This window comes from Bufo bufo, chromosome 3 (assembly GCF_905171765.1).
Source record: "Bufo bufo chromosome 3, aBufBuf1.1, whole genome shotgun sequence".
Classification (NCBI taxonomy): Eukaryota; Metazoa; Chordata; class Amphibia; order Anura; family Bufonidae; genus Bufo; species Bufo bufo.
Genome location: NC_053391.1, coordinates 157,327,007 through 157,352,483, shown reverse-complemented (window position 1 = coordinate 157,352,483; position 25,477 = coordinate 157,327,007). Strand labels below are relative to the sequence as shown.

The window sequence follows — 25,477 nt, the reverse complement described above, 5'->3', positions numbered from 1 at the left end:
GACAATTACCTTTCCCAAATGGTTCAGGACCCGACTAGAGGGACGGCTATACTGGACTTAGTATTAACCAATAGACCTGACAGAAAAAGATGTGCAGGTTGGGGGACACCTGGGAGATAGTGACCATGAAGTAATAATCTTCTAATTATCCTTCAAAGAAGCGTTTCTACAGGGAGGAACAAAAATATCAAACTTCAAAAAAGCAAACTTTAGCCAACTAAGAGAGGCCATAGGCCTAACTAACTGGGACAAAGTCCTCAAAAATTAAAAATACTGCCACAAAATGGGATATTTTTAAAAGCATCCAAAAATCTAATTGTGAGAGGTACATAACTTATGGGAATAAAAGGTTAAGGAACAAAAAGAAACCAATGTGGATAAATAGAGCTGTAAAGAAGGCAATAAATGACAAAAAGAAAACATTTAAATCACTAAAACAGGAGGGTAGCGAGGTAGCACTTAAAAACTATAAAGAAAAAAATAGAATATGTAAAAAACAAATAAAAGCCGCCAAACTAGAGACCGAGAGATTAATTGCCAAAGAGAGCAAAACTAAACCTAAAATGTTTTTCAATTATATAAATGGACGCACACAAAAAAAATTGTATGAGGTACACGTTCACTACAAAATCATCAATTCACAGCCTGACAGAACGTTACTAACAAAAAACAATAAATATTTTATTAGGAAATAAGGGTGGGTATAGATAAAATCAGGCGTACAGGAATCAGTAGTGTGGAGAGGGAACTGTATGATACCATCCACAACTCTGATAGCCTGAATAAATCACCTATATATATGTGGCAGGAATCCAGTGTTGGAGCACACTGATTGATATCCAGCTTCAGTATACAAGGTGTGATGAGTACAGCACCCAGCCTGGGATTACTATGTAGAATGCAATATATTATTACAGCTGCTAATAATGTGATCTAGCAAGCTGGTAAATGCATAACTTAACAGTAATTGCAGTACACTGGGCCAGATTCCCCCAGAAATTGCTCCCCTATAGGCTGAGCGAGGTATCAAACAAACTGTGCTCTCACAGCGGCACTGGTGATCGTGATATCACTGTATTAGCATGCCCTATGCCCTGAGCACAACTGACATCAGTGCTCCGCGAAAATTTGTGAATTTTACCAAAAATTGTAACTGACAATTATTATTATTTTTTTCGGTCTATTAGGTATAGGAGTGGTGAATTTCGCCAGAATAAATAACTGACAATTTTTTTTTTGTTCAAACTGTTTACTAGGTATAGCAGTGGTACTATACACCCAAACATTTGTTTATTTCGCCAGAAAATGTAACTGACAATTTTTTTTTTTTTTTTTTTACCGGCCTACTAGATATAGCAGTCGTACTAAACACCCAAAAATTGGCTAATTTCACCCGAAAAAGTAAATGATAAAGTAGTGAAATGATATAAACTAAAACATGTACAAAAAAAATTGATTTATGAGGTGGAGTTCCATATGGAGTAGGAGTTTGAGGAGGCGGCGGACGTAGCGGAGTAAGTGGAAGCGGCGGTGGAGGAGGACGAGATAGCCAACACAGGTTTTTGGTTTTAATTTAATTTTGTAAAATTAAGGTACACTCCAAAAGAGTGTGAAATATCCAAAATAAAAACATGAGCAATTGCGCTGCAGTATAACAATGGCTGCTTAGTGCCGATATACATGTCTATTCTGCACAAGGTACGGACAAGTCCTGAGGGATCCATGCCTGGTTTATTTTAATGAACATGAGCTTATCCACATTGGCTTTGGACAGGCAGCTGCGCTTGTCTGTGATGACACCCCCTGCCTTGCTAAACACACGTTCAGATAATACACTGGCTGCAGGGCAGGCTAGCACCTCCAAGGCATAAAGGGCAAGCCCAGGCCATGTGCCCAATTTGGAGACCCAGAAGTTGAAGGGGCAGACCCATCATTCAGTACGTGTAAACGTGTGCACACATACTGCTCAACCATTTTGATGAAATGCTGCCTCCTGCTAAGACGTTCCATATCAGCTGGTGGTGCTGGTTGTTGTGGCGTGCTGACAAAGCTTTTCCACATTTCGGCCATGCTAACCCTGCCTTCTGAGTGGCTGGCGGTGCCACAGCTGCATTGGGGACCTCTTCCTCGTCCTCTGCCTTCGCCTTGTGCTTCCACTGTGCCCCGCTGTCAGGTGGGAATGCCACCAGCAGTGCATCTACCAGTGTGCCCTTGTACTCATGCATCTTACGATCACGCTCCAGTGACGGAATTAAGGACGATACGTTGTCCTTGTAATGGGGATCCAGCAGCGTGGCCACCCAGTAATCAGCACAAGTTAGAATGTGGGCAACTCGGCGGTCGTAGCGGAGACACTGCAGCGTGTAATCGCTCATGTGTGCCAGGCTGCCCAGAGGCAACGAAAAGCTGTCCTCTGTGGGAGGTGTATCGCCTGTGTCCTCTGTATCCCCCCATCCACTCAGCAGTGATGGCCATGAGCTGGTCTGGGTGCCACCCTGCTGTGAACATGGTTCCTCCTCCTCCATCTCCTCCTCCTCCATCTCCTCCTCCTCATCCCCCACCTCCTCATCCTCCAGAACTGTGCCCTGGCTGGACAATTGTGTACCTTGGGTTTTTGGGTGCAGGAACCCACCCTCGTAGCCACTTGGGAATGACTGGCCGGAAACCCTACGAAATGATCCCTCTTCCTCCTCCTCCTCCTCATTCTCCTGTGCCACATCCTCTTCCTTTATCGCTAGGAGCGTTTTTTCAAGGAGACATAGAAGTGGGATAGTAACGCTGAGAATGGCCATGTTGGTGGAGTACTCGAAACAGCGCAACAAGGAACACAGGTCTCGCATGGAGGCCCAGTCATTGGTGGTAAAGTGGTGCTGTTCCGCCGAGCGACTCACCCGTGCGTGCTACAGCTAAAACTCCACTATCGCCTGCTGCTGCTCGCACAGTCTGGCCAGCATGTGCAAGGTGGAGTTCCACCTTGTGGGCACGTCGCATATGAGGCGGTGAGCGGGAAGGTCAAAGTTACGCTGCAACGCTGACAGGCGAGCAGCTGCAGGGTAAGAACGCCGAAAGCACGCACAGAAGGCCCGCACTTTATGCAGCAGCTCTAACATATCGGGGTAGATTTTAAGGAATCTCTGCACCACCAAATTCAGCACATGCGCCAGGCAAGGGATGTGCGTCAAACCGGCTAGTCGCAGAGCTGCTACGAGATTTCGCACATTATCGCACACCACCAGGCCAGGCTTGAGGCTGACTGGCACAAACCACTAGTGATGAGCGGGAGGTGCCATATTCGATTTCGCGATATTTCGCGAATATTCGATTGAATATTCATCTTATATTCATCGAAATCGAATATTCGTCATTATTCCATTTATCGCGAATAATATGCGATTTAATTAATCGCGAATTGCGATTGTTCTTTTGACAGTATAAGGCAACGTTCGACTAATTGACTATGGCTGGGCTAATATGTGTATTTTACGAATATTCTTAATATTGCTCTAACTTCGTCTTTTAGAATATTCGTAATATTCTAAAAGACGAAGTTAGAGCAATATTACGAATTTTCGTAAAATACACATATAGATTGTAATTTAGCTAATATAGTGCTATAATCCTTTTTTTTGTCTAATTTTTTTTGCCTCTTCTGAACTAGTGTTGAGCGCGAATATTCGAATTGCGAATTTTTTTCTCGAATATCGCAATTTCGAGATTTCGCGAATATTTAGAATATCGTTCTATATATTCGCGAAATAGAATATTCGTTTTTTTTCTTTTTTTTTTTATTATATTTTTTTCTTTCCCACTTCCCTAAAATTGTTCTTACCTGTCCTTTGGATTCCTGGCTTCCTGGCTGCTCCAGTCAGTGGCGTTTTCAACTTACTGCTATATTCCATATTAGCTAAATTACAATCTAATCTATATGTGTATTTTACGAAATTTCGCAATAGTCGCAATTGCGATGCGAGTAATATAACACGAAATATTCGCATGAAGATTTCAACTTAGCACTGCTATACTCCATATTCTAGCCTAATATGGAATATAGCTGTGCTAAGTTAGCACTGCTATATTCCATATTAGGCTAGAATATGGAGTATAGCAGTGCTAAGTTGAAATCTTCATGCGAATATTTCGTGTTATATATTATATAACACGAAATTTTCGCATGAAGATTTCAACTTAGCACTGCTATACTCCATATTCTAGCCTAATATGGAATATAGCAGTGCTAACTTAGCACAGCTATATTCCATATTAGGCTAGAATATGGAGTATAGCAGTGCTAAGTTGAAATCTTCATGCGAAAATTTCGTGTTGTATAAGTCGCATCGCAATTTCGACTTTTTCAAATCTTCTTAATATTGCTCTAACTTCGTCTTTTAGAAATTTCGTAATATTGCTCTAACTTCGTCTCTTAGAATATTACGAATATTCTAAAAGACGAAGTTAGAGCAATATTAAGAAATTTCGTAAAATACACATATAGATTGTAATTTAGCTAATATAGTGCTATAATCCCTTTTTTTCCTGTAATTTTTTTTTGCCTCTTCTGAACCTAAGTTTTGTAAAATATGTACACTATTAAAAATTATTACTATAGCAGTATATTAGCTTAACCACCTCAGCCCCCAGTGCTTAAACACCCTGAAAGACCAGGCCACTTTTTACACTTCTGACCTACACTACTTTCACCGTTTATTGCTCGGTCATGCAACTTACCACCCAAATGAATTTTACCTCCTTTTCTTCTCACTAATAGAGCTTTCATTTGGTGGTATTTCATTGCTGCTGACATTTTTACTTTTTTTGTTATTAATCGAAATTTAACGATTTTTTTGCAAAAAAATGACATTTTTCACTTTCAGTTGTAAAATTTTGCAAAAAAAAACGACATCCATATAGAAATTTTGCTCTAAATTTATTGTTCTACATGTCTTTGATAAAAAAAAAATGTTTGGGTAAAAAAAAAATGGTTTGGGTAAAAGTTATAGCGTTTACAAACTATGGTACAAAAATGTGAATTTCCGCTTTTTGAAGCAGCTCTGACTTTCTGAGCACCTGTCATGTTTCCTGAGGTTCTACAATGCCCAGACAGTACAAACACCCCACAAATGACCCCATTTCGGAAAGTACACACCCTAAGGTATTCGCTGATGGGCATAGTGAGTTCATAGAACTTTTTATTTTTTGTCACAAGTTAGCGGAAAATGATGATTTTTTTTTTTTTTTTTTTTTTTCTTACAAAGTCTCATATTCCACTAACTTGTGACAAAAAATAAAAACTTCCATGAACTCACTATGCCCATCACGAAATACCTTGGGGTCTCTTCTTTCCAAAATGGGGTCACTTGTGGGGTAGTTATACTGCCCTGGCATTCTAGGGGCCCAAATGTGTGGTAAGGAGTTTGAAATCAAATTCTGTAAAAATTGACCTGTGAAATCCGAAAGGTGCTCTTTGGAATATGGGCCCCTTTGCCCACCTAGGCTGCAAAAAAGTGTCACACATCTGGTATCTCCGTATTCAGTAGAAGTTGGGGAATGTGTTTTGGGGTGTCATTTTACATATACCCATGCTGGGTGAGATAAATATCTTGGTCAAATGCCAACTTTGTATAAAAAAATGGAAAAGTTGTCTTTTGCCAAGATATTTCTCTCACCCAGCATGGGTATATGTAAAATGACACCCCAAAACACATTCCCCACCTTCTCCTGAGTACGGAGATACCAGATGTGTGACACTTTTTTGCAGCCTAGGTGGGCAAAGGGGCCCATATTCCAAAGAGCACCTTTCGGATTTCACTCGTCATTTTTTACAGAATTTGATTTCAAACTCCTTACCACACATTCGGGCCCCTAGAATGCCAGGGCAGTATAACTACACCACAAGTGACCCCATTTTGGAAAGAAGAGACCCCAAGGTATTCGCTGATGGGCATAGTGAGTTCATGGAAGTTTTTATTTTTTGTCACAAGTTAGTGGAATATGAGACTTTGTATGAAAAAAAAAAAAATAAAAATCATCATTTTCCACTAACTTGTGACAAAAAATAAAAAATTCTAGGAACTCGCCATGCCCCTCACGGAATACCTTGGGGTGTCTTCTTTCCAAAATGGGGTCACTTGTGGGGTAGTTATACTGCCCTGGCATTTTCCAGGGGCCCTAATGTGTGGTAAGTAGGTAAATGACCAGTGAAATCCGAAAGGTGCTCTTTGGAATATGGGCCCCTTTGCCCACCTAGGCTGCAAAAAAGTGTCACACATCTGGTATCTCCGTACTCAGGAGAAGTTGGGGAATGTGTTTTGGGGTGTCTTTTTACATATACCCATGCTGGGTGAGAGAAATATCTTGGCAAAAGACAACTTTTCCCATTTTTTTATACAAAGTTGGCATTTGACCAAGATATTTATCTCACCCAGCATGGGTATATGTAAAATGACACCCCAAAACACATTCCCCACCTTCTCCTGAGTACGGAGATACCAGATGTGTGACACTTTTTTGCAGCCTAGGTGGGCAAAGGGGCCCATATTCCAAAGAGCAGCTTTCGGATTTCACTCGTCATTTTTTACAGAATTTGATTTCAAACTCCTTACCACACATTTGGGCCCCTAGAATGCCAGGGCAGTATAACTACCCCACAAGTGACCCCATTTTGGAAAGAAGAGACCCCAAGGTATTCGCTGATGGGCATAGTGAGTTCATGGAAGTTTTTATTTTTTGTCAAAAGTTAGTGGAATATGAGACTTTGTATGAAAAAAAATAAAATAAAAAAAAATCATCATTTTCCACTAACTTGTGACAAAAAATAAAAAATTCTAGGAACTCGCCATGCCCCTCACGGAATACCTTGGGGTGTCTTCTTTCCAAAATGGGGTCACTTGTGGGGTAGTTATACTGCCCTGGCATTTTCCAGGGGCCCTAATGTGTGGTAAGTAGATAAATGACCTGTGAAATCCGAAAGGTGCTCTTTGGAATATGGGCCCCTTTGCCCACCTAGGCTGCAAAAAAGTGTCACACATCTGGTATCTCCGTATTCAGGAGAAGTTGGGGAATGTGTTTTGGGGTGTCATTTTACATATACCCATGCTGGGTGAGAGAAATATCTCGGCAAAAGACAACTTTTCCCATTTTTTTATACAAAGTTGGCATTTGACCAAGATATTTATCTCACCCAGCATGGGTATATGTAAAATGACACCCCAAAACACATTGCCCAACTTCTCCTGAGTACGGAGATACCAGATGTGTGACACTTTTTTGCAGCCTAGATGCGCAAAGGGGCCCAAATTCCTTTTAGGAGGGCATTTTTAGACATTTGGATACCAGACTTCTTCTCACGCTTTGGGGCCCCTAGAATGCCAGGGCAGTATAAATACCCCACATGTGACCCCATTTTGGAAAGAAGACACCCCAAGGTATTCAATGAGGGGCATGGCGAGTTCATAGAAATTTTTTTTTTTTGGCACAAGTTAGCGGAAATTGATATTTTTTATTTTTTTCTCACAAAGTCTCCCGTTCCGCTAACTTGGGACAAAAATTTCAATCTTTCATGGACTCAATATGCCCCTCACGGAATACCTGGGGGTGTCTTCTTTCCGAAATGGGGTCACATGTGGGGTAGTTATACTGCCCTGGCATTCTAGGGGCCCTAAAGCGTGAGAAGAAGTCTGGAATATAAATGTCTAAAAAATTTTACGCATTTGGTTTCCGTGAGGGGTATGGTGAGTTCATGTGAGATTTTATTTTTTGTCACAAGTTAGTGGAATATAAGACTTTGTAAGAAAAAAAAAAATAATTCCGCTAACTTGGGCCAAAAAAATGTCTGAATGGAGCCTTACAGAGGGTGATCAATGACAGGGGGGGTGATCAATGACAGGGGGGGTGATCAGAGAGTCTATATGGGGTGATCACCACAGTCATTGATCACGCCCGTGTAAGGCTTCATTCAGACGTCCGGATGCGTTTTGCGGATCCGATCCATCTATCAGTGGATCCGTAAAAATCATGCGGACATCTGAATGGAGCTTTACAGGGGGGTAATCAATGACAGGGGTGTAATCAATGACAGGGGGGTGATCAGGGAGTCTATATGGGGTGATAACCACAGTCATTGATCACGCCCGTGTAAGGCTTCATTCAGACGTCCGGATGCGTTTTGCGGATCCGATCCATCTATCAGTGCATCCGTAAAAATCATGCGGACGTCTGAATGGAGCTTTACAGGGGGGTAATCAATGACAGGGGGGTGATCAATGACAGGGGGGTGATCAGGGAGTCTATATGGGGTGATCACCACAGTCATTGATCATGCCCCTGTAAGGCTTCATTCAGACGTCCGGATGCGTTTTGCGGATCCGATCCATCTATCAGTGCATCCGTAAAAATCATGCGGACATCTGAATGGAGCTTTACAGGGGGGTAATCAATGACAGGGGGGTGATCACCACAGTCATTGATCATGCCCCTGTAAGGCTTCATTCAGACGACCGGATGCGTTTTGCGGATCCGATCCATGTATCAGTGCATCCGTAAAAATCATGCGGACATCTGAATGGAGCTTTACAGGGGGGTGATCAGGGAGTCTATATGGGGTGATCACCACAGTCATTGATCATGCCCCTGTAAGGCTTCATTCAGACGTCCGGATGCGTTTTGCGGATCCGATCCATCTATCAGTGGATCCGTAAAAATCATGCGGACGTCTGAATGGAGCTTTACAGGGGGGTAATCAATGACAGGGGGGTGATCAATGACAGGGGGGTGATCAGGGAGTCTATATGGGGTGATCACCACAGTCATTGATCACGCCCCTGTAAGGCTTCATTCAGACGTCCGGATGCGTTTTGCGGATCCGATCCATCTATCAGTGGATCCGTAAAAATCATGCGGACGTCTGAATGGAGCTTTACAGGGGGTTGATCAATGACAGGGGGGTAATCAATGACAGGGGGGTGATCAGGGAGTCTATATGGGGTGATCAGGGGTGATTAGGGGTGATCAGGGGCTAATAAGGGGTTAATAAGTGACGGGGGGGGGGTGTAGTGTAGTGTAGTGGTGCTTGGTGCTACTTTACTGAGCTACCTGTGTCCTCTGGTGGTCGATCCAAACAAAGGGGACCACCAGAGGAGCAGGTAGCAGGTATATTAGACGCTGTTATCAAAACAGCGTCTAATATACCTGTTAGGGGTTAAAAAAAACACATCTCCAGCCTGCCAGCGAACGATCGCCGCTGGCAGGCTGGAGATCAACTCTCTTACCTTCCGTTCCTGTGAGCGCGCGCGCCTGTGTGCGCGCGTTCACAGGAAATCCCGGCTCACGCGAGATGACGCGTATATGCGTCGCTGAGCGCAGGGCTGCCACCTCCGGAACGCAATCCTGCGTACAGCGGTCCGGAGGTGGTTAAATACAATCTATGTGTATTTTACGAAATTTCGTAATATTGCTCTAACTTCGTCTTTTAGAATATTACGAATATTCTAAAAGACGAAGTTAGAGCAATATTAAGAACATTTGCAAAAGTCGAAATTGCGATGCGAGTAATATAACACGAAATAGTCGCATGAAGATTTCAACTTAGCACAGCTATATTCCATATTCTAGCCTAATATGGAATATAGCAGTGCTAACTTAGCACAGCTATATTCCATATTAGGCTAGAATATGGAATATAGCTGTGCTAAGTTGAAATCTTCATGCGACTATTTCGTGTTATATTACTCGCATCGCAATTTCGACTTTTGCAAATGTTCTTAATATTGCTCTAACTTCGTCTTTTAGAATATTCGTAATATTCTAAGAGACGAAGTTAGAGCAATATTACGAAATTTCGTAAAATACACATATTAGCCTAGCCATAGTCATTAGCATAGGAACGTTGCCTTATACTATCAAGATAAATTTTCGCAATATGCGAAAAAAAAAATTCGCGATAATTGGAATAATTGCGAATATTCGATATCGACGAATATAACACGAATATTCGTGCGAATATTCGCGAAATATCGCGAAATCGAATATGGCACCTCCCGCTCATCACTATTCTGAACTTCAGTTTTGGAGAATATGTACACTATTAAAAAAATTACTATAGCAGTATATTAGCTAAATTACAATCTATATGTGTATTTTACGAATATTCTTAATATTGCTCTAACTTCGTCTTTTCGAATATTCGTAATATTCGAAAAGACGAAGTTAGAGCAATATTACGAATATTCGAAAAGACGAAGTTAGAGCAATAATATTCCACTTTGGCATACTGCTCCCCGACAAGCGTCCCTGTAACCATGAGAACGCCTGTGGGTTAGAATATACCATCGGATCTGAGTTTTTACGATCCCAGGGAAAACTCAGATCCGATGGTATTTTCTAACCCACAGGCGTTCCCATGGTGAAGGGAACGCTTGCCGGGAAGGTGTATGCTGAAGTTGATTAAATAGCGATTTTGTCATGCGGTCGGGCACACGCATTAACCATTACGATTTTTCTGTTGTAATATTCGTGAACTCGAATATTATAACTGAGATTATTGTTTTAGATTAGAATAGGACGAATATTCTAAAATCGAATATACAGCAATATGTTCTTTATTTCGAATATTCGTCATATTTGGTCCATCTGAAAACGTGATTCCTTCCAGCTTCAATTCAGTTGCTTGAGGGCCAATGGCTCATTGACCCACAAGCAAGAAGCAGGGAGGAATCATATATTTTCAGATGGGAAAAAAAACCAAAAAACGAATATTCGATTTTGCGAATATATAGAACTATATTCGAAATATTTGCGAAATCTCGAAGTTGCGATATTCGAAATAAAAATTAGTTATTCGAATATTCGCGCTCAACACTACAAACCACTTATCAGTCTGTTGTTCAAGGCCGGTCAACAGCTCCTGCGCGTTGTGGGGTCTGTCCCCCAAACAGATAAGTTTTAAAACTGCCTGCTGTCGCTTACCCCTGGCTGTGCTGAAGTTGGTGGTGAAAGTGTTACGCTGACCGCCTGGCACGACGTACTGTGGGACAGCCACCACCATAAGGCCTTTCAAACTATCCGTCTCCACCAGACAGAATGACAGCATTTCAAAGGCCAATAGTTTAGAAATGCTGGCATTCAGGGCTAGGGATCGCGGGTGGGTAGGGGGGTACTTCCTCTTCCTCTCCAGCATTTGGGAGATGGAGAGCTGAACACTTCCATGGGACATTGTGGAGATGCTTGGTGACCCAGGTGTTGGTGTTGCTGGCAGATCCTCTGTTTGCGGGGTGCCAAGTGACACTGTCACTCCAGAGGTGGATGAAGAGGCCGCGACTGCAGCAGAAGAGGAAGCAGGAAGAGCCAGAGACATTTCTTGGTTTTTGAGGGGTCTACTCCACTGCAGCTCTTATTTTGCATTTAAATGCCTGGTCATGCAGGTTGTGCTCAGGTTGAGAACGTTTATGCCTCACTTCAGGCTCTGATTGCACAGCTTGCAAACCACTCGTATCTTGTCGTCAGCACATTGTCTTAACAACTGCCGCGCCAGGGAACTCCTTGGAGCTGGCTTTGGTGTGCTCGGTCCCTTGCTGCGGTGGACAGTAAGAGGCGTACTGTCTAGAGGACGGACGCTCCACTTTTGCACCCTGCTCCCTCTTCTGCTATGCTGGTGGCACTGTGCGACCACCGCCTCTTCCTCTGAACTACATAGGTCATTAGCATGACCTTGATTCCATGTGGGGTCAAGGACCTCATCGTCCTCCACATCATCTTCCAACCAGTCTTCACCCCTGCCTTCCTTGTCGGTCTGCACACTTTCGAAAGCCCCAGCAGTTGGCACCTGTGTTTCGTCATAATCTGAGACGTGCTGCGATGGTCCTCCCTTGTACTCATCTTGAAAGATAAGTGGTTGGGCATCGGTGCACTCAATCTCTTCCACTTCTGGGGCAGGGCTAGGTGGATGGCCCTGGGAAACCCTGCTAACAGAGTCATCAAAAAGCAGAAGAGACTGCTGCATGACTTGGGGCTCAGACTGCTTGTCTGATTTGCAAGGGGGTGAAAGACTGATGGACATCGGCTGCCGGTGGCAACTGTGTTCTTTGAGCAGGAGACTGGATGGGAGACAATGTGCACGAACTGGATCCACTGTCAGCAACCCAAAGCACCATGACCTGGGCCACGTCCCTTATTTGACGCTCTACTCGTATTTTTTAAATTTAGGATCTTGCCCTAAATGGCTGTTTAATTAATAGTAGAATAGAACGACAGTATGTAAAGGGTGTATCTCATATGGCTTGAACCAGACTAGGCCTCAATAAAAGATTTTTTTGCCCAAAATGGCTGTATTTCAAATGCCTGAATCAAACCCCTGTATGTAGGGGGTGTATCTCACACAAATATTTCTTTGCCCAAAATCGCTGTATTTCAAATGGCTGTATTTCAAATCGCTGAATCAAACCCCCTGTATATAGAGGGGGTATCTTACACGGTCTGAACCAGTGTAGGCCTGAAGTAAATATATCTTTGCACAAAATGGCTGTATTTCAAATCCCGGAAACAAACCCCTGTATGTAGAGGGAGTATCTCACAGGGCCTGAACCAGTGTAGGCCTGAAGTAAATATTTCTTTGCCCTAAATGGCTGTATTTTAAATGGCTGTATTTCAAATCCCTGAATTAAACGCCTGTATGTAGAGGGTGTATATCACAGGGCATGAACCAGTGTAGGCCTGAATTTAATATTGGTGCACTAAATGACGGTATTTAAAATCTTTGAATGTAACCCAAATGTATTAAGGGTGTATCTCACAATGACATCTGCATCAAAGGCTGTCAACTAAATTTTTTGTGCTCAAACGAGTGACTAATCACTGACTAATAAAGATTTTGTAGATTGCCAAAAAAGTGTTTTTTTTTTGTAACAGAATATGAAAGCTGTATATATTAAACTTGAATTTAACACTTGTAGATCTGGAAAATACTGTTTTTTGAAAAAAATAGTGTGTTTTTCAAACCCCAGAAAATGATGGGTGTATTTCTACATTAAATTGCACACTGACTAATCGAGGTGTTGTAGTTTGCCCAAAAAAAAGGTGATTTGCAATGTCCCAAAAGCTCAGATGCAGTGAGTGCTGGTGCACTGAGCTTGCATAAAATGGCCACCACCGCCACCCACCTAACTAACAGAATTATAAAAGTTCTTTTTTTTTGATCAATGGCCTCAGGGCAGGGTAAAACGATTGTGTCCTGCACCCACACAACTATTTCTAGGTAGATCGCTGAGTTAGATTCTCTCCTATTCTCTCCCTGAAATCACCAGTCCAGCAGCATCCTCTCCCTACACTTGTAACAACAGAGTGACGTGCAGCGCTACGTGACTCCAGCTTATATAGAGTCTGAGTCACATGCTGCTCTGGCCAATCACAGCCATGCCATTAGTAGGCATGGCTGTGATGGCTTCTAAGGTCAGACAGTTAACTGCTTGTTGATTGGCTGCTGTGCAGCCTTTCAAAAAGCCTACCAAAAATCCTAAAGTTTGGTACGAACCCGAACTTTACAGTTCGGGTTCGCTCAACCCTAGTCACTGTTACTAGCTAAGTACCTCAGGGGTCAGTATTTGGCCCTATTCTCTTCAATATACACTGCTCAAAAAAATAAAGGGAACACAAAAATAACACATCCTAGATCTGAATTAATTAAATATTCTTCTGAAATACTTTGTTCTTTACATAGTTGAATGTGCTGACAACAAAATCACACAAAAATAAAAAAATGGAAATCAAGTTTTTCAACCCATGGAGGTCTGGATTTGGAGTCACACTCAAAATTAAAGTGGAAAAATACACTACAGGCTGATCCAACTTTGATGTAATGTCCTTAAAACAAGTCAAAATGAGGCTCATTAGTGTGTGTGGCCTCCACGTGCCTGTATGACCTCCCTACAACGCCTGTGCATGCTCCTGATGAGGTGGCGGACGGTCTCCTGAGGGATCTCCTCCCAGACCTGTACTAAAGCATCTGCCAACTCCGGGACAGTCTGTGGTGCAACGTGACGTTGGTGGATAGAGCGAGACATGATGTCCCAGATGTGCTTAATTGGATTCAGGTCTGGGGAACGAGCGGGCCAGTCCATAGCATCAATGCCTTCGTCTTGCAGGAACAGCTGACACACTCCAGCCACATGAGGTCTAGCATTGTCTTGCATTAGGAGGAACCCAGGGCCAACCGCACCAGCATATGGTCTCACAAGGGGTCTGAGGATCTCATCTCGGTACCTAATGGCAGTCAGGCTACCTCTGGCGAGCACATGGAGGGCTGTGCAGCCCTCCAAAGAAATGCCACCCCACACCATTACTGACCCAATGCCAAACCGGTCATGCTGGAGGATGTTGCAGGCAGCAGAACGTTCTCCACGGCGTCTCAAGACTCTGTCACGTCTGTCACATGTGCTCAGTGTGTACCTGCTTTCATCTGTGAAGAGCATAGGGCGCCAGTGGTGAATTTGCCAATCTTGGTGTTCTCTGGCAAATGCCAAACGTCCTGCACGGTGTTGGTCTGTAAGCACAACCCTCACCTGTGGACGTCGGGCCCTCATATCACCCTCATGGAGTCTGTTTCTGACCGTTTGAGCAGACACATGCACATTTGTGGCCTGCTGGAGGTCATTTTGCAGGGCTCTGGCAGTGCTCCTCCTGTTCCTCCTTGCACAAAGGCGGAGTTAGCGGTCTTGCTGCTGGGTTGTTGGCCTCCTATGGCCTCCTCCACGTCTCCTGATGTACTGGCCTGTCTCCTGGTAGCGCCTCCATGCTCTGGACACTACGCTGACAGACACAGCAAACCTTCTTGCCACAGCTCGCATTGATGTGCCATCCTGGATAAGCTGCACTACCTGAGCCACTTGTGTGGGTTGTAGACTCTGTCTCATGCTACCACTAGAGTGAAAGCACCGCCAGCATTCAAAAGTGACCAAAACATCAGCCAGGACGTATAAGAACTGAGAAGTGGTCTGTGGTCACCACGTGCAAAACCACTCCTTTATTGGGGGTGTCTTGCTAATTGCCTATAATTTCCACCTGTTGTTTATCCCATTTGCACAACAGCAGTGAAATTGATTGTCACTCAGTGTTGCTTCCTAAGTGGACAGTTTGATTTCACAGAAGTGTGATTGACTTGAAGTTACATTGTGTTGTTTAAGTGTTCCCTTTATTTTTTTGAGCAGTGTATTTATTAATGATCTTGTAGAAGGCTTGCACAGTAAAATATCAATTTTTGCAGAGGACACTAAACTGTGAAAAGTAATTAACACTGAAGAGGACAATATACTGCTACAGATGGATCTGGATAGATTAGAGGCTTGGGCAGATAATTGGCAGATGAGGTTTAACACTGACAAATGTAAGGTTATGCACATGGGAAGGAATAATGAAAATTACCAGTACATACTAAATGGTAAAACACTGGGTAACACTGACACGGAAAAGGACCTAGGAATTTTAATAAACAGCAAACTAAGCAAGAAAAACCAGTGTCAGGCTGCTGCTGCCAAGGCCAATAAGAAAATGGGTTGCATCAAAAGGGGCATAGATGCCCGTGATGAGAACATAGTCCTACCACTTTACAAATCACTAGTCAGACCACACATGGAGTACTGTGTACAGTTCTGGGCTCCTGTGAACAAAGCAGACATAGCAGAGCTGTAGAGGGTTCAGAAGAGGGCAACAAAAGTAATAACTGGAATGGGGCAACTACAGTACCCTGAAAGATTATCAACATTAGGGTTATTCACTTTAGAAAAAAGATGACTGAGGGGAGATCTAATTACTATGTATAAATATATCAGAGGGCAGTACAGAGATCTCTCCCATCATCTATTTATCCCCAGGACTGTGACTGTGACGAGGGGACATCATCTGCATCTGGAGGAAAGAAGGTTTGTACACAAACATAGAAAAGGATTCTTTACGGTAAGAGCAGTGAGACTATGGAACTCTCTGCCTAAGGAGGTGGTGATAGTGAGTACAATAAAAGAATTCAAGAGGGGCCTGGATGAATTTCTGGAGTGTAATAATATTACAGGCTATAGCTACTAGAGAAGGCTCATTGATCCAGGGAGTTATTCTGATTGCCTTATTGGAGTCGGGAAGGAATTTTTTCCCCCTTAAGTGGGGAAAATTTGCTTTGAACTCACAGGTTTTTTTGCCTTCCTCTGGATCAACTTGCAGGATAACAGGCCGAACTGGATGGACAAATGTCTTTTTTCGGCCTTATATACTATGTTACTATGTTAATCACAATATATTAGTAAGTGGTTTGTATTAACTTTCTCTACATAATAAATGCTATTTGCTGAAGTGACACAACCCATTCAAATATTAACCTTTATTGTCTATCCATCTGTAACAACAACCTAAGTTTTATTGTCATGGCTTATCTTAATGATGTATTGCCCCACCTACAAATATCTGTAACTTTTTTTTTAATTTTATTTTCTCTGGGTAAAATTAGCTTTTCTCTGGGTAATTCACTTGTAAACCTGCCTGATGAAGGAGCCTCTGTTCTCCAAAAGTTTTCAAATATATTTTTTCTCATTAGCCAGTAAAGTTATAACTGCTAGAATGCTTTTGTCTTTTTTTTTTTATCACAAACATATTTTACATCACATAGATTTCCTGCAGATTATGGGCTTACCAGGTCTACAAGAGTGATACATCTTTGTCAGTAGTTTAATGCATTTTTCTTCTGTCCAGTCATGAATAATCCTGGCCACGATAAACAGGTCTGCCTCAGGTAAAGGATCATTAAAGAAGTCTCCTTTGATAAAGAAGTAAAGACAGTGTCAATTTCACAAAAAAATAATCACAAAAAAATTACTACAGATCATGTTTTAATAAAACCTTAGTATATTCCAATTATAATACTACCACTACCACTGGAAAGGGGAGACAACACATTCCTTAGCTATTTTATATTTTAAGGCACTACCACTACACAAGCAATATTCAGACACCATTGTCATATAAACATCAATACTTATTTGCAGTAATTTTGTAACATGACTTATGAGGAAGTTAAATTGTTAGTATTGGGGCACAGGTCTTAATCATTAATTTCAGGTACTCCATTCAGAATTTCAGTCCCATTAGCATAGGTGTTTACACTCAAGCATCTAGCCATGCACTCAGTGTTGGATTGGCCCATCAGAGGACCATAGAATTCTGCAATAGGCTCTATCCTATTAATACTATTTGGCCCCATCCCCGCTATGACAGCATATAAGCAAGAAGAAACTGCTTTCTCTGCTTAGTGAGGATGGTGAGGCCACCACCCATGGCCTTCTCTACAACAGGATAACTCTATGCCCCAGGCTGTCATTCTCCGCTCTCCATGCTGTCCCTTCACTTCTGTAATGCAGCAGACAGTCATATATGAGGAGTAGTCTTGAGCAAAGTTTATAAAAATTTGATTTTAAATTCACAAAGACATTCACTTACTTCATCACGAAGTGCATTTTTTTGTGAGTAGCGTGCGCAATGACGTGTAATGGTGATTGCACCTCCCCGTCATTGAACCTCTGAGATGATCATTGAGGGCTGTCAGGGGTTAACCAGTAAAAAAAAAAAAAAAAAATGCTCACCTTATCCATTTGAGCACAAAGAGGCCATTGCAACCATGATACTGATGGATAATAATGTTAGCTGATTGTAGCAGGTTTATATAGACAGTCTTTCTAGGAAACAATTCAGGTGCGCAGGTCTAATGCGCAATGTCTCTCTTGTTACTAAAAGTTCAGGCTAAGCCGATAATTGCAAGTACATGTAGAGTCTTTGTAGTATTAAATCTTCACAGCATATAGCAATGAATCTGCTGTTAGACTGTACTGTGTATGGACACACTACTCACAGTTTCGGTGTAATGGAGCGGCCGATCACTTGTGCTTAGCGTGGCGTCCCACGTGGTACAGCACCGATGGTCTGATTTTGGATCCGCTTATTTGTACTGATGAGTAGATCTCCAGGACAATGCAAACAATAGGTGTAGGCGCCGGGGTCAAGTGTTTGTCAGGACCCAATATGTTATTCGGCGTTGCTGTGTGTCTTTTATCCAGACACAAGAAATCCTATGTTTCTTCCTGTCCGCTGTGTGGAAGCGCTTCTGAAGATTCAAAGACGGTGCGCAGATGGTAGCCTGCGGTTTCTTTCTTTCCTCGAGACTGTGTACACCAGACGCGTTTCGGAGTTGGCAGTGACTCCTTCCTCAGTGGAGGAAGGAGTCACTGAGGAAGGAGGAGTCACTGAGGAAGGAAGTCCACTGAGGAAGGAGTCACTGCCAACTCCGAAACGCGTCTGGTGTACACAGTCTCGAGGAAAGAAAGAAACCGCAGGCTACCATCTGCGCACCGTCTTTGAATCTTCAGAAGCGCTTCCACACAGCGGACAGGAAGAAACATAGGATTTCTTGTGTCTGGATAAAAGACACACAGCAACGCCGAATAACATATTGGGTCCTGACAAACACTTGACCCCGGCGCCTACACCTATTGTTTGCATTGTCCTGGAGATCTACTCATCAGTACAAATAAGCGGATCCAAAATCAGACCATCGGTGCTGTACCACGTGGGACGCCACGCTAAGCACAAGTGATCGGCCGCTCCATTACACCGAAACTGTGAGTAGTGTGTCCATACACAGTACAGTCTAACAGCAGATTCATTGCTATATGCTGTGAAGATTTAATACTACAAAGACTCTACATGTACTTGCAATTATCGGCTTAGCCTGAACTTTTAGTAACAAGAGAGACATTGCGCATTAGACCTGCGCACCTGAATTGTTTCCTAGAAAGACTGTCTATATAAACCTGCTACAATCAGCTAACATTATTATCCATCAGTGTCATTGTTGTATCTCACGATACCACCACCTCATGGTTTTATATGTCTTTTAAAGTGCATGTTATAATGATTGATTTTTGAGGATCCTCACTTTATTTTATTGAGTTGCTAATAAATAGCTTATTCACATACTGGCTGGTCTGCATTGTGATTATAGTTGTCGGTGTGCCCCTCTCATCCATTTATTTTAAATAATCAAACCATTTTAAAAGATTGGGGATATCTTTTTTAGGGGGAGCACCCATTCCATGTTAATAGAGGGTGAGCCAATCCAATTAACCAAACTTACATTGCAACCATCTTGATTGAAGATTCCGCATGAAATCTTGCGTGATGCATGATGATGTCATCACTCTGGCCCGCGTGGTGATGTCATACATCACTGTGCACGAGATTTTGTGGGGGGATCTTCAATCAAGATGGCCGTGCTCTGAAGAGGGGAGGGTGTCTTGTTCATAGGAAAAGGTCAGAAATTGATGGAAACACCACTGAAATGGTTCGGGAACAGCATGGGGGGATGTCTAGATACATCTTGGACTCCCAGGTCGCTGCTGGGAACGATGTTGTCCGAGTAGTACGCCACTTTTACAGACTGACAATAATACGTACCAAACCAAAGATAAAATCGATTTTAGAGGAAAAATTGTTAAGAAACATTCTTTCCTGTATATTTACCTGTATATAAAGTGCAAGTGCTGCCATAAATTACAAGGAAGAGGCACTCTGATACAACCTGTATATGACATAAAGGAGGGCCTCATGCACATGGTGGTACAATTGTTCAGGTAGTGGGACTCCTACACTCATAAAGCCTATGCACTAAGGGAAAGTGCTGCCAAAAATTACAAGGAGCCGGCACTCCAATACACCCTTTGTTACACATAAAGGAGGGCATCATTTGAAAAATTATGATTGATGGCCTGCTGGTGACCCTCAAAAACATTAGGAGCAAGGGCCTGATGGTGACCATCTAAAACATTAGGGGCGAGGACCTGCTGCTGATCTGACCATCTAAAACATTAGGGGTGAGGGTCTGCTGCTGATCTGACCTTCTAAAACATTAGGAGTGAGGGTCTGCTGCTGAGAAGACCATATAAAACATTAGGGGTGAGGGCCTGCTGCTGATCTGACCATCTAAAAAAAATAGGGGTGAGGGTCTGCTGCTGAGCTTACCATCTAAAAAATTAGGGGTGAGGGTCTGCTGCTGAGCTGACCATCTAAAAAATTAGGGGTGAGGGTCTGCTGCTGAGCTGACTCTCAAAAACATTAGGAGCAAGGGCAGCCTAATAATCATGTTTCAGGAGGAGGAGGACGAGAAAAGGAAGATTGAACCATATTCCCTTTTTTGTGGTGGAAGGGGTGAATGGGAATATAGTGTATTCAATATACCATAATAGCCACATTTAAAGTGCCTTTATGTTCAGCCGCTTTCCTCTGGTGGAGTACAGAAGTCAGTGGCAATCCACGCCATGTTCATTTTGATAAGAGTGAACCTGTCAGCATTTTCAGTTGACAGTCGGATGCACTTATCAGTTATTATGCCCCCAGCGTAGAGCCCCAGTTCGTGCCATGTGTCCAGCTTGGACACCCAATAGTTGTAAGGCATAGATGGATAATTGAGGACGCTGACACGGTCTGCAACGTACTCCTTCACCATCTTCCAAAACATCTCTCTCCTTGTGACACTAGGCTGCGCATCAGGGTGAGGGTGCTGGCGGGGTGTCATGAAATAGTCCCAGGCCTTGGAGAGTTTTGCCTTGCCTCTGTTGGAACTGCTGTGTGTTCCCCTCGTTTCCCCTCCTCGGTTGCCCAATGAACTACGTACTCTGCCGCCAGCGTTGTCAGATGGAAATTTTTGGAGCAATTTTTCCATAAAGGACCTTCTGGTATTGCACCATTATGCTAGTCCTCTCCACCACAGGAATGAAAGATGAGAAGTTCCCTTTGTAGCGGGGGTTGAGAAGGGTGAACAACCAATAATCGTTGTTGGCCAAAATGTGTATAACGCGAGGGTCAAGGGAAAGGCAGCATAACATAAAGTCTGCCATGTGTGCCAAAGTCCCAACAGACAAGACTTTACTGTCCTCATCAGGAGGATGACTCAATTTCCTCATCCTCTTCCTCCTCTTCGGCCTATCCACGCTGAACAGATGAAATAAACCTGCTATGGGTACTACCCTCTGTAGCGGAGGCAACCGTCTCCTGCTCCTCCTCCTCCTCATCATCCAATTCGCGCTGAGAAGACAAAAGGTGGGTGGTCTGGCAATCACCATGTGTACTGTCTTCCCCCATTTCCACCTTTTCCACATGCAAAGAGTTCGCCTTCATTGTGAGCAGCGAGCGTTTCAGTAGACACAGAAGTGGGATGGTTACGCTGATAATAGCGGCATCGCCTCTCACCATCTGTGCTGATTCCTCAAAGTTGCGTAAAACCTCACAGAGGTCAGACATCCTTGCCCACTCGTCGCTTGTGAAGAGCGGAAGCTGACTGGAAAGACGACGACCATGTTGCAGCTGGTATTTCACTACTGCCAACAAAGCCTGGCCAACATGTGAAACGTGGAGTTCCAGCGCGTGCTAAGGTCGCACAACAGTCAGTGAGCTGGCAATTGCAAGCGCTGCTGCAGCGTTGCCAGACCAGCAGCAGCTGCAGATGATTTTTGGAAATAGTGGAGCACCTTCACCAGTAGCTCAGGCAAATTGGGGTAGGTTTTGAGAAACTGACTGGTGTTGCAAGATGAGAATTCAGAGGTGGAAGTGGAGGAGAAGCTGTAGGAGGAGAAGGGGGGTTGCAGCAATTAATGTAGGTGGTGGCGGAAATCCTGATGGAAGTAGGGCCTGCAGTCCTTGGCGTCAGTAGCACCTCTGCCATCCCAGGGTATGACTCGCTCCTGGCCTCCACAATTTTCACCCAGTGTTCCGTCAGGGAAATGTAGCATCCCTGGCCACAAGCACTTGTCCATGTGTCAGTCGTTAAATGGACCTTCCCAATAACTGCGTTGATAAGGGCACGGGTGATGTTACGGGACACATGCCGGTGTATAAGGCGGGGACGGCACACCGGGAAAAATAGTGGCGACTGGGGACCACGTAAAGGAGGGACAGCCACCGCCCTCAGGCTGCGGAAAGCCTCGGTGTTCACAAGCATAGATGGCAACATTTCCAGGGACAGCAATTTGGAAAGGTGCGTATTTAGTGCTATGGCCTGTGGGTGGGTGGCTGGGTTTTTGCGCTTTCGTTCAAAGGCCTAGGGTATGGACATCTGTATGCTGCGCTGAGAAACAGAAGTGGATGTACTAGATGATGGTGCTTGCGAAGGTCCAGGTGCAGGGCGGGAGACATCCGTGCCTGCGCCTTGGACAGGGGATTGGCCAGCACATAACACAGGGGAAGAGGAGGCAGTAGTGTGACCCGCAGACACAGATTGTGGACCCAGGTGTTCGGCCCACCTATTAGGGTGCTTTGATGCCATGTGTTGGATCATGCTGGTGAGGTTGCTAGTATTCACGCCCCAGCTCATTTTGGTACGGCACAGGTTGCAAATGACAATTCTTTTATCGTCCACACTTTCCTCAAAAAACCTCCAGACTGCGGAACACCTACCCCTTGACAAGGGAGATTGCCGAAAGCGAGTGCTCCGGGAAAAAGTTGCGGGCCTGTTTGGTGTGGCCTTCTCCCTTTTGCCACCCCACTGCCTCTTCCAGCCTGTTGGAATCGGATCCCTGCGGATCCCTCCCCCTCATTACTGCTGTCTTCACTCGGCTTGCCACCTTCCCAGGTTAGGTCAGTGGTTTCATCGTCCACCACCTCCTCTTCCACTTCCTCACTCTGGTCATCCTCCTGACTTGTTGACCTAACAAGAACCTCACTTATTGATGACTGTGTCTCATCCTTATCATGAACCTCTTGAGACACTAATTGCCGTTCCCCACAGTCATCTTTTTCTGTGGATGCTCAAGAGTTTGGGAATCAGTGCACAAGATCTCCTAATGCCCTTATTCAAGCGGGCTTGGCGAGAAGGCCAAATCAAGGAATGGCAATGAAAAGAGCTCCTCGGAATATCCGAGTGTGGGATCACTTGTTTGCCAAGACTCTCCATAGTGGGAGGAAGGAGGATCAGGGTGAGGATTCTGTTGACCATACTCTTGGCTGCTGAGACTGGACTTTGTGGAAGACAGGGTGGTGCTTAACTGGCTGGAAGCATTATATGCTGCTATCTAACCGACCACCTGGTCGCACTGGTGTGACGTCGAGAGTGGTGTCCTGCGCCGCACTGCAAACTGGAACATAAAGTTAGGTATCGTGGATGAGTGTGTTTCTTGTGCTCTGGCAGCAGGCACAGTTTCACCGCGCACAGGGCCACGGCCTCTGCGTGCAACATCACTTCCCCGTCCCTTACTGCTCGCCTTCAGCATATCAAATAGTATATATGCTTGCAAGTATGTCACATGTACAGTAGCAAAGGTTTTGAAAGTGAATGCGCAAATAAATTAGACTGAATGTCACTGATATTTAGGATGGGCAAACGTTATACAGGAGATGTAGCGCAGGTAATGTCGCTGTCAGCAGCGGCCAAACAATTGCGCTGAATTTCACAGGGCGCAAATGTAACACAACAGATGTAGCAGAGGTTTTGTCACTGTCAGCAGCGGCCAAACAATCGCATGCAATTAAGCGCAGTTTGCGCTAATAATATATCTGGCAGCCAGATAAAACAATAGTCCTTAAAAAAACTTTTAGGTCTCTAACACCTTTCACCAGTAAAACCTGCCTAATAAAGAAACCAATTCCTGTCCCTAAACTATCTGTCCCTTCTGCTGCAGCTCTCCCTGACTAAGACTGAGCCATAACACAAGTCATCGGGTGCTATATAGCACCCGATGATGCGTTCCGGCCAGCCAAAGGCAGGCTTTATATAAAACGGCAGGCAATGTTCTTGCAAGATACTCAGAGGGATAACACTTACAGATCAGGCTGTATTTCTCCTCAGTTCCTGTCTGGCTTTCTCCAAAGCGCGTATGCCCTATTGCTGGCTTTATCCTTGGGTAGAGAAACCTTCCTCTGGTATATGTCTCCTTGCTATAGAATATCCTTCTGCCCTTCAGCTCTCTGTTTGGCTGGAAATAACCTTGGCTCTGCTCTGTACTTCTTTCCTGCCTGGGCCTAACTATATGTACTAGGGGGTTCCCTAGCTCCCTCTACTGCCTAGGAGGAGGAACTACACCCCTAACAGGCCTGGTACACAGGAGATAATATGACAACATACATTAAAATGCAATATAAAATACCATGACCATGTTCCACAAGAGGTGGAGAACAACGTGACTTAATTGACCCTTGAGAAGTGCCCACATTTACATAGTGGGACAATACATACGCCGTTGCTTTGAAGTTGCTCGTCCTCGGCGCAACACAGGGGGCCCGCCCAGCTGGAAACTGTGACCTGAAAGACAAAAATGCAAAGCAGGCACATACATCTACATTTGCAATAAAAATATCAGGCAGCTCCGCTGGCAAAGGAACAAGTGCGGTGAAAAGGGGCGTCATTCTCTTCATGCAGGATAGAACAGGGAACAGGGGCGCTGACCTTGAACAGCGTATCAGGAATAACCAGGATAGTCCATAATAATAAAATACAATAGTCCCATAAAACAGCATCTCAGAGGCCCACATGCGTTGGGGTCATCTCTGGGCACAGTTCTTGAATTAAGATTGCACATAAAAGTCACAGCACAAAACTCCACCTTGCAGGGATACTTTCCCCTGATAAGTCCTGGTAGATAAAAAAATAGTGCTGCAATGTCCCCTATTCAACCTGAAAAGGGGGTTAAAAAGGGTGAAGGTGCAAAACAGAAAAAGCAGGCACAATTGGTATTCTCAGTGGCCTTTCAACCACCACTGGGCCGTGGGAAAACTGGCAGCAGCTCCTTGTGCCAAAACATAGGACTCCTGTCCTGAAACAGTTAAACTCAACATATATGGGTCCATCAGCAATCATGGCCTAGCAGACCTACTCACAGGTATGTATCCAGTTCATACTGGTCATCAGATGTGGTGCATCCTGGCTCCACTCTGAGTCGTGGCCTGTGTGGATCAATACTCGGCTGGGCCAACAAAAATGGTATTAGCAGGCAACTGTAGAATAAATGGGCCTGGTTATTGCACAGGCTCCGCAAGCCTGGGGATTGATGCTGCAGGAGGCTCCATGGGTCTGGGTGTCGCTGGCTTTATGTGACGGACCCGACTCCTGGTACAACAGAGTCTCTCGGGTACAGCAATGGTGGGCACAGCGATGGTGGTCCCTTGAGCTGGTGGCGACGGGATCTTTTTCTGCAGGCCCGGGGACATCAGAGTTCTTAGAAGAATCGCTATTGTCCTGTGGTATTGGTGCCACTCTGGATGCAGCAATTTGGCGCAGGCCATCGAGATGGATTTCTAACCTGGCAATCTGGTCCTCTAGCGTCTCATGCGATGCTCTGCTGCAGGGATCCGGTACAGTCGCAGCATGTTCAGGCGCTGGATCCGAACTCTTTCCGCGCTGCAGGGCATCAAGGGTCTCATGGAATGTCTGCATGTTCTCCATCTCCGCTTGTGTCTTCTCCCTTCGGGGCAA

At 44.2% G+C, this 25,477-nt stretch overlaps 1 protein-coding gene across 1 annotated transcript in view; it reads right to left on the bottom strand.

Moving 5' to 3' along the window:
- LOC120994867 (acetylserotonin O-methyltransferase-like) overlaps nucleotides 1-25,477 on the bottom strand; it is a 393,295-nt gene that overhangs the window by 122,490 nt on the left and 245,328 nt on the right. Inside the window, exon 7 of the mRNA XM_040423734.1 lies at nucleotides 16,661-16,783. Coding sequence (XP_040279668.1) covers nucleotides 16,661-16,783 — 123 coding nt within the window. The remainder of the gene's footprint in view (nucleotides 1-16,660; nucleotides 16,784-25,477) is intronic.